Below are 14,091 nucleotides of genomic sequence, written 5' to 3'. Positions count from 1 at the left end.
TTTTTTTTCTGATACTGAAGGTGTGGCTGCTACTATTGCTTACAAGAAGTTGTTATTTGTATTCTCCCATCATATCTCTTAAGCTTACCCTAAGATAGCACTGTTTTTGAGCAACACTATGTTGAAGCCACATTGCGGGAAGATTCAAATAACTCTTCACATGGAGAGCACTATCTTGGTGCATCTTTCAGTGCCTCAGGCCTGGATCTCCTATGCATCTCACACCCAACTAGCCCAGGTTTGAAAGCCTACCACTACCCAGTTGAACCCAGAATGGGGAGGAAAGAGCATTTAAATTCTTTGGGCTCAGAACTGCAATATCAATAAAAGTACTGCTCCAAGATGTTGATTTTTCTCTCCAGAACAAAATATTAACTGAAACTCGACTTCAAACAACTGTAGTTTACTGAGAATTTTTTTTTTTTTACAATTTAAAGAAATAGGAAATACTTTGGTGTAAACAGGAAGCCTAGTTGGTGACTTCATATTCACGCAATGCTTTTTTTTCGGCTGAAGTATAGTCAGGGGGGGAGTGGGATGAGGCAATCTAGAAGACAGCAGAGTGTGAAGGAAAAGAAAGTTGACTACATCCACCTGCAGATGTTAGACAATATGAGGGAAAGTACAAGAGCCAGGAAGATGATATGTTCATTTCTGGCTAGTGTACAGCTGGATTTCAGGCCAAAACAAGTGAGGTTTTATACCTTAGAATATAAAAAAACTTTCCTCTTATCAGTAAGCCCTGTGGAATTTAGAGTTATTATTTGTAGTTCTACTTCATTGGGCAGCGTTTCTTGACTACAATTAATCACTTTAAAGAGTTAATTATACAGAGTCATTAATTGATTATAGAATCAAATTAGCATGGTGGTTGAGAGGTTGAACTGGAGCTGGGAAATCCTAAAGTCAGGCTGCTATCAAGCCACAGAAGGCACTAGATGATTTTGGACCAGTTTCTTTCTCTCAGGCAAATCTACCTTACAAGGTAACCGGAAGTAATCTTTCATTTGATCTCCACATATACTCTGTTTCAATCTCCAGAGAAAGGGGAAATCATGCATGCAATAATACTTTCTTTTTTGAAAGATACATCAGTGAGCCTAGAATGGCTGCTGCAACCCATAGCAGCTATTCTGTGCATAAAAGAAAAAGATTTAAAACACATCCCACATCCTGTCATTGTGCATACTAGGTGATTTTCTATGTCTGTCCCCAAATACACACACATGGTGTTACAGAGGACATCTGCATGCATGACTAACCTTAACAGAAGCCTCAAACTACACATTTCCTGGCAATTGTTCTTCAATTTGAGTAGTTTGTTTGATGGTTTAGGATATTCATGTATTCTCTACTCATGTACCCATTGATAAAGATAAAAGTGAATCTAAATATATATCTTTAAATAATGATTTCTATTGAGGTATTTCCTTACAATGTATAACTTATTCTTAAAATGCAATATAATAGACTTACAAATGAAAACTACAGTTATTGGAAATATACTAACTCATCTATCTGTATTCCAAACTGCTGTTTTTGATTTATAAAATAAATCAGCTGCATCCAAATATACAGTGATATCTTTGCAAAATTTATAAATAAAAAGCTAAAAATATAGGCCCACAGAGACAAAAGTGAGGGCAACCCCTTCAGAGGGAGACCATAACAAAATTAAGGAAAGTTTTTTTTATCTAATGTTAAGTTATGGAAGGCTTTTTCAAAAGAATTATCATCCGGAAACACAAAATGCAAATTAGAGTAATTTATCAGATCACAAGATATTGCATAGTACAGATCTGCAAATCTATATATAAATATCTGGATAAGTTAGCTGCAGATACTTGCCATGCCACAACACTGAGTTTCAAATAATCACTATAATAATATAATTAAAGCAAGAACAATTTTTATTAAAAAAAAAAAACTTTAATGCAATCATACCTCATCTGGGACCATAACAAGAGGGTATTTGTCTTCAGAGAGAAAGTTAAAGAGGCACCATAGTTTGAAAGCATCTTCATGGGATACAACACTGTTCCCGTTCCTATCTGGATTATAATTCTTCTTTGCTGTCAATGTCCAACAAAGTTCATCAAAACTCTCCTTGACAAAAGTTCCTTCTGCTACCTGCAAAAGCAAAGCAGAAGTTATTCATTTTTATTGAGAGACAAATAATTGTTCTTCAGAATGGGCTGAGAAACCCCAGCCAACAGATAGTTCCAAGCCCCTAATTGTTACCAAAATTTGGCAGCAAAGTCAGCCACATTTGCTTGTCAAATGTGTGCCAATTCCTTAGTGCAACTCCAAAGCCAGAAAAAAACATCTCTTCCACTGGCTCGCCAAAGGGCATGAAGGCTGAGTTATGAGTTATAAATATAGTAATATTTAATCTCTGAGAGAGAGAGAGATGGGCAGTACCTAAATCTGACAAATAAATAAATAAGGACATAAATCAGTGCTGTATTTATTTATTTTTTGCCATCAGTGTATTATCTCTCATATCATGGTGATGGGGGAGGTGACTGTATATTATAACTGATGGTTGCTTGATGCAGACTTGAGCCTTCTTGATGCACAATTTAATCTCTTTATCACAATGCTATACCAGCTTTCTGCTTTGTGTGCTTTGTTCATTTCCTCTATGCAAAAATATTTGCCTTCAAGTAAAGCAGTATATAATCACTGACTGGCTCTTTCACTGAGGTTAGGATTTGTTTGCTTAATTATTTTTTCATACTTTGGACAGCTCTATGTATTTATGCTTTGCACCAATTTTCTAGCTATTTTTCATGATTTAATCAGGATTTCTAGCCCACACACATACACTATCCCTTTGCTAGTATCTGCCATGTCCTTGGTATCTTCTTGTCACTTACTTTATTACAGGCAAAAAACTATTTGGGTAGTAGACATGGCACCAATAAATAAGCATTTTTACTGCAATGGGAATAAAGCTGCACTGGTCAGCCGATTCCTCTCTATCCACATAGCCTAGATCAGGGGTAGACAACCTCGTCTCTTTTATGACTCATGGACTTCAACTCCCATAGCTGACTCAGGAATTCTGGGAGTTGAAGTCCATGAGTCATAAAAGCCGAGGTTGCCTACCCCTGACCTAGATCATCCTTATACCTGTTATAATCTTAATTCTAAGTTTCTTCTTGACATCTTTCCCACAACTTAACCTCCCTTGGCCTTTTATTTCTTACGCTTAACATAATTAATATTTCTTCCTGGAGAAGCTCTAACTCTCGATGTACTCTAACTCTTGCTCCTCCTCCACTGATGGAACTATCTACAGAATCGTAGTAGGGGACTCCCGTGTTCTCCTTCTTTCTACGGAAGCAGTTCTGTGTTCTATGGTAACTATAAAAAAGTGGAAGTACTTTAATGTGCTTCCATGGGAGAAAAGAAGCAAACTCTTGGCTATCTTTTCCTTTCCAGTGAAGAAAAAGAAGAAAAAGAAATTTCTTCTTCAGTAGTGCTGAGTATAAATAGATTAGTGCTAGGTTAATAAATAAACTCTACCCCTAGGTCTAGGAGCAAAGCCAAGTTTTCAAATATGTGAGAACATCATCAAAGTGAGAGTTGTAAAGATCACAACTTTTGACCTTTGACTGAAGAGAATAATACCTTCCCACAACAATGCAGCTAATATCCCTTTCTCTCTATCTTCCTCCCTATGCACCATGCAGGCTTTATTCTTCCTCTTCCTCCTTCCCGTTTGTCCATTTAAATGTTTGTTTGGTGCCTTCCTTACTTTAAAAGTCATAAACTGATAATTTTTAAAAAATGTATAAACAGTTCTGGGGATGGAGCAAGAAATACTGGAAACATTCTATCGCTAACCTGCTTATAAACTAGCCAAACTGATTTTTTCTGAGTTTCATACTATAAATAACTTTGAACTTTAGACCATAACAGAATACATGGAGTTCTGTAAACACTGCTATAATTATATATACCTGTAGCATGCAGTTAACATGGCTGCCATTATCAAAAGATAAAGATTTGATTATCATGGGATTTTTCTGACGTTTAAAAAAGTGTTATCGTAAAGGTTTGGAATTATAATTCTGACTGTTCTTCTGCTGTAAGAAAGGAAGGAGATATGAAACATGTATAGATGCAAGTCTGAACAGCTTCAACTCCACCATCATGGCCATGGAACTGTGGTCAAAGTAATTCCAGATCAATTTTCAGAAGTTTCAGGAACCTGATATTCTTAATACATTATAAAGACAACATACTAATTCTTAAGCAAATTGTATTCAGAATTTTCCAGTTTTCTCTGTTGTTGTTGTAAATTAATTTTCTCCAATTGCTTGCACTCAAATATATTATATTACAGTATACTCCCCCAAAGTTCCCAGTAAGCATAACTTTAAGCCATTATATTTCATATACCAACACATTGTGAGCACATCAAGGTTAGGCATACTATTATAGGTCCTGTTTCACACCTGTGCTGCACTTTTTTTTTAGCACATTCCTGAATAGAGGGCTTTCCAACAATGTGCTAATTAATTGTTGATCCCAGCAAAATTCCTGTGATTCAGAATAACAATCTGTCTTGACATTAGACAACAGCGCATTCAATTAATAACGTTTTTTTCCTATGTAAGCCACATAAACATGTAGCCATGTTATCCTTTGGGAGTAGAGATCTAAAGGCTTCTCTTTTTATGGACTAGAAACCATTTTCCTTCTTGCATATGCAAAGTAATTGTAAAAACAAAGAACTAACTGGTCAAAAAGTCTTCCTGAAAACATTAACCTCCCAGCAAAAACTGGAACTACCAGCTAATCCAGGGGTAGTCAACCTTGGATCTTTTATGACTCGTGGACTTCAACTCCCAGAATTCCTGAGCCAGCTGTGCTGGCTCAGGAATTCTGGGAGTTGAAGTCCACGAGTCATAAAAGAGCCAAGGTTGACTACCCCTGAGCTAATCCAAAGTATCAGAAAGGCTGAACTTCAGGCTATCAAAGTGAATGAAAGAGAAAAAGGCTTACCTTGTCCAAGATATACTTGTTGAGATATGGCATATATCCCTGACTCGATACTGGGCCATCATCATCATCTTTGAAATGCTCCTCCAAAGCTACAGGATCATGGGGAATACAAAGCACAGTGTAGAGGTTGTGAGAAAGCACCTGGGACAATAAGGGAACAAGTATTCAGTAATGAATTAGATACAATATGGGATGCCATGCTTGTTTGTTTGTTTATTTTTTACATTGTTGTCTCATTCACATGCTAAACAGGATGAACTTAGTGGCTGTCATTCTCACATCCTTACGGAAACTATAATTGGCCCTCTTTCTGAACAGACATATGAACAACTAGCATATCTGCTAATATGTCCATCCCCCAATATTATTGACTAGGGAAAGGCCAGATCAGATAACAAATTATTGCAGTCCCTTCTCCCTTAAAAATTATTTATCTGAGCAAAGATAAAGTATTCAAGACTTTTAGAACCTCTCAGAACATTAACTAACATCTTACGACAACAGAATATACAGCCTTGAATGCAAAATAATGTACACAATGTACTTTAACCCTTTCCCTCTGTACTACTTCCTTCTCTCAACTAAAACGGGTTTGTATCTTTACATACAGAAGACATTTATAATGCCTGTGTGAAGACTCTCTTCTGGCTCTGCTCATAAAATGCAATGAACCCACAAACTAGCCAACCCTATTTTAGCCTCCTCGTGCAGGTTTTCTTAACCAGGGTTCTGTGGAACCCTAGGATTCCACGAGAGGTCACTAGGGATTCTCTGGAAGATCATGATTTTGGAAAAGCAGACAGCGAACAAAAACCCTTCAACTTCAACACTGGGTTGGATGCCCAAGCATGCAGACCTTGTGTGGAAACAGGAATTGTGCAGGCTCATGCAAGCAGGGAAGTGACCAAAACACCAGCTGAGGAGGGAGTAAAAGGAGGGAGGAGGAGGAGAAGAGGGAAAAGCGTCTTGGTTCTGATAGTTTTCCCTTTTATTTTGCCAGAAGGAATATGTCAGGATCAAACTTGACCAGGACTAATCAAATGGAAGTTTCCTTCTGCAAAATCCTCTACTGATATGTACAAAGTAATAGTGTGAATTTACAATTCAACACGCAGAAGACTTTCAGAGTTCAAGGATCCAACCCACTTCTGTGCTTAAAGTAAGCAAGCCGTACTGTATACTTATTCAATTGACTATTTGGAGCACCGTGAAGTAAAAGGAACACTTTTACACACAAGTCTACAAGACATATTATCCGTGAATCCATTGAATTATTCATTTAATATAAAGATACAATATAAACTCTTCCAAAGTGGAGTACAATTTTTAAAATTTCCTACCCAATAAATATTATTTCATTAATATTTCCTCTATCAAGTATCCTTTGATTTATTTTTTGATTTACAACAGAACATGCTCACGGTGAAATCTTCTATATACCCATTCAGAAATTAATAGAGTTCAGTTGGACTAATTCTCTAAGAAATTGACTGCAATCTGACAGACTTAAAGGTCTCTCAGGCAGAAGTGTTGACATTAGACATTCTCTATGATGACAGGCCTATTCCAAATTCCAACTAGTATAAATGTATAATTAGATGTGTGTGGGGGGGGAGGGAAATCAGGTGGTTTCTCCGCAACCAAACAATGGAATAATTCACATGGATAAACACACTCCTTTAGAGAGGTTCAATTCAGGTTCATCTGGGATTTGTAGGGCCTATGTTTATGTTAACTTATCAAAGAAAGTATTTGTGTTTTGCACAGAATGCATATAAGGGGCTTCTTCATTAAAAAGGATTGCCAAAATAGGGTCTGAAAACACTAATATACTCATTTTACCAGCAAATGCAACAATATGAAAGTGTTTTACAGAAACAATAATAAAATAAGATTAAAAAAAAAATCTCTGAAATGGCTAAATCTTGCACAAGATCATGCAGGATTTCAGGCAAGACTGAAACTTCTTAAGATTTGAGGCAATCCTAAGTGGCTTTGGTGTTCTTGTGAGAGACTGAACACAAACTACAATAATCAAAATCTTGCAAAACTGTAGCCATTATGCCCTTTCATCCACCCCCTAACAGAATGCAGTTATATTTGATACCTTTAAAAGCTGGATTAAATTCTGGATTAAAGAAAAGAATCTTCTCAGCTAAGAAAAAGAATTATGTAATAAGATTTTATTAGTTAAAATATAGCAAAGATGAAATAAAAACTACAATTTTAGGTACATTTTCCTGATACAGTGGAACCTACTCCTGAGTCAACATAGGTAGGATTGTGCTGCAAGCATCTTATCTTAACCTTTAGATAACAAGAGCTGAAAACAACTCAGGTAACTGGATTCAAGTAAGGCCAAGTGATATAGTCCCTTTTATACAGACTTTGACCTAGAGCTATCAGTCAAGCTAGTTATATTGTTCTTGTCACAATTGTCAGAAATCTTCCCCAACTTTTCAGGCTTCCTTCACCTTGTCCGTACACATTTTCATTGTTCTCCTTCATGCTACTGGACATGTTAAGCACTGCAAAAACTCCCAAAACACATTTCAGATAATTATCTGGCTTTGGGAGAACTATTGGATATTATGGGAAATAAATTTAAAAGGACGTTTAACCCAAACTGCTTAAATTTAAAGAATGCATATAAAAATGATCAGACTTAAGTCTATCTCAGGTAAGGCAACATTTTTTTGGCCAGAAACACATTTAAGCTATAGAATATGTTCTGCATGTTTTTCCAAAAAGGATGCCATTAAGAGCATTATCTATTTACAAAACTAGTAGATATGACTACTTACAAATTGTCCAAGTAATAGAAGTTTGTTTAGCTTGTCTTATTCCCTGGTATTCCCTACCATTCTCACTTATTTTGGGTGTGCCCGTGTTTTTTGAGCAACTTTTTGAGCATATTTCCAACACAGCTGTGGAGAGCCATCAATTTTATCTTCTAAGAATGCTATTGGTCTATCTGTTTAGAGATACTTATATAGAAAGACAAGGCACCAAGGATTCCACAAGGCACTTTGTTCTGTAGGCTACCAACTGCCCACTTCAGAAATTTTAATGTAGTTGTTTATATGGTTTTTAAATGCATGCAATGTATCATAAGTTGCACAAGGCTTTGGCAGTTGGTAGTGTATACATTTGTAAAACACAGTAAAAATAAATGGAAGCTTTCACAGACATTTTGTTCTCTGTGGAGCCCACACTGTTTCAAGCAAAAAAAAATCTTAGTGTACAAGTGTTGACTCCTGGTGAGTGCCTGGACAGTTCCTATAGATTTTTGGCAAGATTCCAGAAGTGGTTGCCATTGCCTGCTTCCTAGGGGTGAGAAAGAATGACTAGACCAAAGTCATCCAGCTGGCTTTGAGCCCAAGGCAGGATTGGAGCTCACATAGCTACTGCCTTAGCCACTACACATGTCTGGCTCTTGGAAACTCACAATCAAAAGTTACACGAATGACAATAGTCATGATCCTCCTGCTCCCCAGTGAATAGCTTCTTTTTCAATATTTTTGTATTGAATCCTTCAAATTACTGGCTTTCACTACAACTTGGGATGGCAAATGCCATATCCTTAAGTAGATGCCTACTCTTCTAGATTCATGGAAGAGGGAACATCAAAAGCTATAATAAATAAAATTTGATAAATCTGCTGTGATATACCCATTTCCCTCTTTTTTTTCTATGCTAAAAATCCCACTAAACATTTAAACTAGCTTTCATATGTAAGTTATCACTGTCTGATCTTTGGGTTGCTTTTTTCTGCATTTTTTCACCTCGAAAATAATAGTGTTCAGTATTCAACATGATCACACATTTAATATAAATCAGTGATAACGCTGGCCATTCCGTTATGTTTTGCCTTTCCTAAGAATCAACAGCAGGGGTCTAATGTTCTTAATTACAGCCATATATCTGGTCAACTTTTGCATCAGCTAATGGAATTTCATGGAGCAACTGTGTTATATGGGTACTATGAGAAATGCCAAAATCTGCCTATGCCACTGCATTCTACACCAGCTGCAGCTCCCAAATACTCTTCAAGGGCAGACCCATGTAGACCAAGATACAGTAATCCAGGCAGAACGTTACTAAGGCAGAAGTCATCATAAGCAGGATCTACCAGTCTGGGAGTGGTGCAGGAGATGAATCTGGACAAAACACAAACACATCAGCTATGGCTCCTGTCTGCTCCTGACAGGAGCCAGGAATCCAAAAGAACCCCCAAACTGTGTATCAACTGATTGGGGAAGTGCACCCCCTGCAGAGTTAAAGATGAAAACCCCTTAGAGCCAAGGGGCCTTTAAACTCACAAACAGTCTTGCCAGGATTTGATGACAGAGCTATTTGCTTCTGGAAGTATTTATACCCACTTACATTATGTGCTATGTAAGATAGCAGCCAAATGAGAGAAGCACAAAGTTTTTTTTTTCTTAGAGATGAAAGAAGCATTGGGAGAACATGTGAAAGAGGTGCAAAACAATTGCAACTGTGAGTCTCATCCCCAAAGGATCAAGAAAAATATTTAATAGTCAGAGCGACCCACCATGTTTTTCGAACTGAGTAGTCCATTTAAATACACGATATGCCTTAGTTGTGTTCAAGGAATTATCCAAAGGAGCAAAGCCCTCTTCCAAAGTTCATCTGAAGAGGCAAAGACTTGAAAATGGTTACAATATAGGGTTACATACTCAGCAGCACCACCTCCCCATCTCTCTGACTGCTCTATGCCTTGCACAGGAGGAGGTTAGGCTTCTAGATTCATGGTGTTTGTTTCTAAATTTTTATGTATTAAGGGCTTTCTATGGTATTTTTCATAGGTTTAACGTCCTAGAATTTCTGGGAATGGGCAGCATTCAAACAAAAGCTAAATACTATACATCCAGCTGAGAGATCATAAGAGGAATTGTAACTGTGTTCGCTGAAATGTAAGCACATCTCTACAATGACCTGGGATCATAAAGCAGGATCCTGAATTCCATAGAGAGCTTTATTCATTTTTCAAGTGAGTACAGCTATCCTATGAATCAGATGACAGCTGGAAGGAGTAGGAAGTTAGAGGCTGCCTACTGTTCCACTAGGGCATTTTCAGGCAAATGCTTGAAGAAAGCCAATCTTCTCTTCACTTGCCATTCCTATTCGTCAAGGTAGAAAAGAGAAAAGGTACAGGAAATTTTCCTAAACCTTAAAGCAATGAGGAATAATAAGACCTAAAAGGAGGGGCTCTTGAGGTCTTACACATTAGATGGAGAGACCTAGCGTTTGGCATGAATGTGCAAAAGATTTAACTTTCATGCAGTATGTCATGACCCCACCAACCTTGAGCAACAAGACTCAGAGAAAGAGAGGAAAGGGTTGCTAAAGAGTCATTGCAGGACATTTTTTTCAGTGGTATTTATAGCATTTTGCAGTATCTTCTAGTCATCAGTGATGTGATATAAAGCTTGTTCTCAGTACTGCTACACTGGTATAATGACAGACAGCAGGCAGATGATGCTTGAAGACATTATAGATCTTTAGTGACAAAATAACCACAGAGGTGCTACACCCAGATAAAGAATCTGTCAATAATTTTGAGCTGAAGTCTATCAGACAGGAGGGCTCTGCATCCAGAAATCCCTAATATAGTATTCCATGTGTCAGATTACCTAAAAAAAAATCACAGGCAAGGTCAGGTTGGGAATCAACTGAAAGGCAGTGACATGGTAGGTTCTGGGTCAGGGAACTGTCCCTTTAAAAGCTCTCAATTTTTCATGAAGGCAGCAAAAGCCAATGTGGTCAAGATGGATAAAAGGCCAAACCGCATTCCAATTTTTATTGAACAAATTGTGTGCATGGAGCTATCCAAGGTCCTGCAATTTTACAATGACCTTTCATTCCACTTTCATGGCAAACTGCCCTTGAATGATGGTAACATCCTGAAGGCAGCTGAAACATCCAAACTGTTTTAAAATGTGTACAACCTTACAATTTACCCAAGCTATTTGGAGCTAATAGGCATATCTGGAATGTTGAAACAATGTGCTTTTGCAAAATGGACTAAAGGGGAAAGAGAGGACATGATCGGTTATAAACCATTGGTCAAAATACTACATATCATCTTATCTATCACCATCTCATTTCATGGGATCTTCATACTATCTTGTTTGCTTTATTTTCTTTTGTTTTCTGAATTAGTGAGTATACTACTAAATAAAGCTACTGCCACCTGTTGTTTTTATTTTCTGAGAAAACTTAGGGGACATTTGGAACCAAAAGGAATTATTGGAAAGAAAGGTGATGTTGGATGATGGCATTATGGTCTGTAACATACCAGCTTCCTATTTCATGTATGGTGTGTGTGTGAGAGAGAGGGGGGGGGAGAGAGGGAGAGAGAGAGAGAGAGGGAGAGGGAGAGAGAGAGGGAGAGAGAGAGGGAGGGAGGGAGAGAGAGGGGGAGAGAGAGAGAGAGAGATCAGGCCGGGCCAATAGTAAAATCAATAGAAAAATATATGATCACATTAGGGCCCCGGATACTATATTGGGACTTCCTGTGGAATCAATTCCTCTGTGCAATCATCCTGAGATTCCTGATTAAAATGAGGAGCTTTATCTAGGCATTTAAGAAAAGAGGACCAGAGCAGCATGCCACTTCTTGTTAAAAGTCATTCATTCATTCATTCATTCATTCATTCATTCATTCATTCATTCATTCATTCATTCATATCCAGTAGAACCTAAATCAAGAACATGTCCAATAAAGTACAGTCCAGTAACTAAGATTTTAAGCAGTAATTACAAATCAGATTGTATCCATGCACATTTTTCACTCTGTTTAACATTAAAAAAACAAACTAGGGATTGGTTTTCTTAAAACAAATATTAAGAATTTAGACCAGAGATTTAAAATATCCTTGAGAATATTCCATGCACATCAGCATAGATGTATATTTATCAAAAAGGCTTTAGCAACATTGCCTTTGCATTGTGCTTTTGAATAATATCAGTTGTTTTCATTTATTATGTTGAGATTTTGCAATATATGAGCAGAGAAACTCAGCAACATTAGATTTATGTGTTATTTGTTTATTTATTTATAAAATTTAGAAACCACCCATTTCCCTCACAGAGAAACTCTGGGCAGTGCACAAATAAAACATTAAAACATAAAAACTGAATACATAAAATTTAAAAAGAGGCAAAAATAGTTAAAATTCAACATTAAAAGGTTCTACATCTACCAATACATTCCTTTCTATTGCATGCCCCTCCTATACTAATAATTCTGTTCAAGGCAAATCAATATTCAATGAATGTCCAAACTTACTTGGCTAAAACATGTATCATCAAGTATGGGCTGATTCCAAAACTAAGCTGAGCTTCTAGCTAAACAACTGGTTTAATCCTCAGTCCCAGACAGGGTTTTGTAACCTGAATTGTAACAACACCTCCTTTTTTTATAAAAGAGGGAACATCAGTGGTTATATAAATCTGACAAATAAATAAACAAACATATATGAAATCACTGGAAGGACTGTAATGAGCAGTGTTCTTTAGTCTAATTCATAATTGCAGCTGTGCTACTCCCAGTGCCTCCTGGGTAGAAAACTTGTTGATTATGGGTCCTGCTTAATAATTAGTTACTTTCAAATATTCATTTCTCTTTATCCCTTTTTTTTCTAGTGATGTGTCTGGTTTTTCTAAAAACACATCGCTTCAATGTTTTCACTAGTTTGCTAGGGTTTCTGCACAGAACAGGTGGACAGAAAATTCAGCTCAATGGCATACAATCCCATCATGTTTCATGTCTTCTGCAGATTATGGCTGAACTCCATACAATAATATTCATCCTAGGGTGAACAGCAAGCAAGCTTAAAGCTTTAGGCATTTGCTGATGTATAGGTAGTCCTCATTTTACAGTTGTTCATTTAAAGATGGTTCAAAGTTAGGATAGCCTCGGAAAAAGTGATTTACAACCTGTACTCACACTTATGATATTTGTACAATCCCTCCTGGTCACATGATCGCAATTTGGATGCTTGATAACCAGATTATATTTACGACTGCTTGCAGCATCTTGCAGTCACATGATTGCAATTTGTGGCCATTTTTGCCAATTTCCAACAAAAAAAACACCCATTGGGGAAGCTGGATTTGATTAACGACTATGTGATTCACTAACTAACCTCTGTAAAAATTGTCATAAAATCAGGTCCAACTCGACTAATGACCACAATGACTTACATCTGAAATTCCAATCCTAATTTGTGGTCGCAAGTCAAGAACTACCTGTAATACCGACGTTTAACTCTAGCAAAAGGAGTTGCTGGTTTGTTCATTGTTGTTCTTTATCGGTTCCAGTGTTGTCTTTCGGAGCAGAAGCATGCTTCCTAAAAGAGCAGATCTGAGACTCTGATAAGTAGGTGAAGGTCAGGGCCAGAATGTCCTTTGCCCAGTTTCAACTTCTACTTCTACCAGCTGCAACCCTTTTTGAAGCAGGTGGCTCTTACGACAATCAATTCTGCCCTCATCACTGCATGATTGGACTATTAAAATGTACTCTTTGTGGGGTTGCCTTGGATGACCCCTCAGGTACAAAATACCAACAAACCTAGAGGATGACAGTAACTAATAGATCAGAAGAGGTCAGTCAATATAACAATACAAAGAAGGGACACTTAACAGAGTGTGAAAACTATTGTACAATATTCTTAATTTCACATGCTAATAAAACAATTCAATGCAAGTTAGAATCCTACATGGAAAAGGAGATCCCAGGTGCTCAAACTGTAAAGATTAAGAGACACTATTCCTGATGCATGCCAGATAACTGAGAAAGCCAGAAATGACCACAGGTAGAGAAATCAGCCTTAGAATTGAAGAGAAAGATACTGAAGAGACAGGCAGCTTCTGCCTTTTAGGATCAACTGTCAACTATAAAGGAATAAGCAGTCAAATATACTTCAGACTAGCACATGGTAGAGCAAGCCATGAAGGTCTTGGAAAACATGTCCAACTTTGGACGAAAATACACATTTGGTTAGAAAAAATGTTAGGAAAACATGTAGATTTAAAACCTGAACTTTT

General features: G+C 37.2%; 1 protein-coding gene across 1 annotated transcript in view; it reads right to left on the bottom strand.

The window, feature by feature from the left end:
* Positions 1 to 14,091, bottom strand: part of DEF6 (DEF6 guanine nucleotide exchange factor) — a 58,400-nt gene that overhangs the window by 33,618 nt on the left and 10,691 nt on the right. The window contains exons 2-3 of the mRNA XM_015831979.1: positions 5,017 to 5,157; positions 1,945 to 2,130 (exon numbers count right to left, since the gene is read on the bottom strand). Of these exons, the coding sequence (XP_015687465.1) occupies positions 1,945 to 2,130; positions 5,017 to 5,157 (327 nt within the window). The remainder of the gene's footprint in view (positions 1 to 1,944; positions 2,131 to 5,016; positions 5,158 to 14,091) is intronic.

Source organism: Protobothrops mucrosquamatus, unplaced genomic scaffold (assembly GCF_001527695.2).
Source record: "Protobothrops mucrosquamatus isolate PMUCROS unplaced genomic scaffold, P.Mucros_1.0 scaffold_293, whole genome shotgun sequence".
In the NCBI taxonomy this organism is placed as follows: domain Eukaryota; kingdom Metazoa; phylum Chordata; class Lepidosauria; order Squamata; family Viperidae; genus Protobothrops; species Protobothrops mucrosquamatus.
Note: the sequence above shows the minus strand (reverse complement) of the source record. Positions and strands in the feature narration are given on the sequence as shown.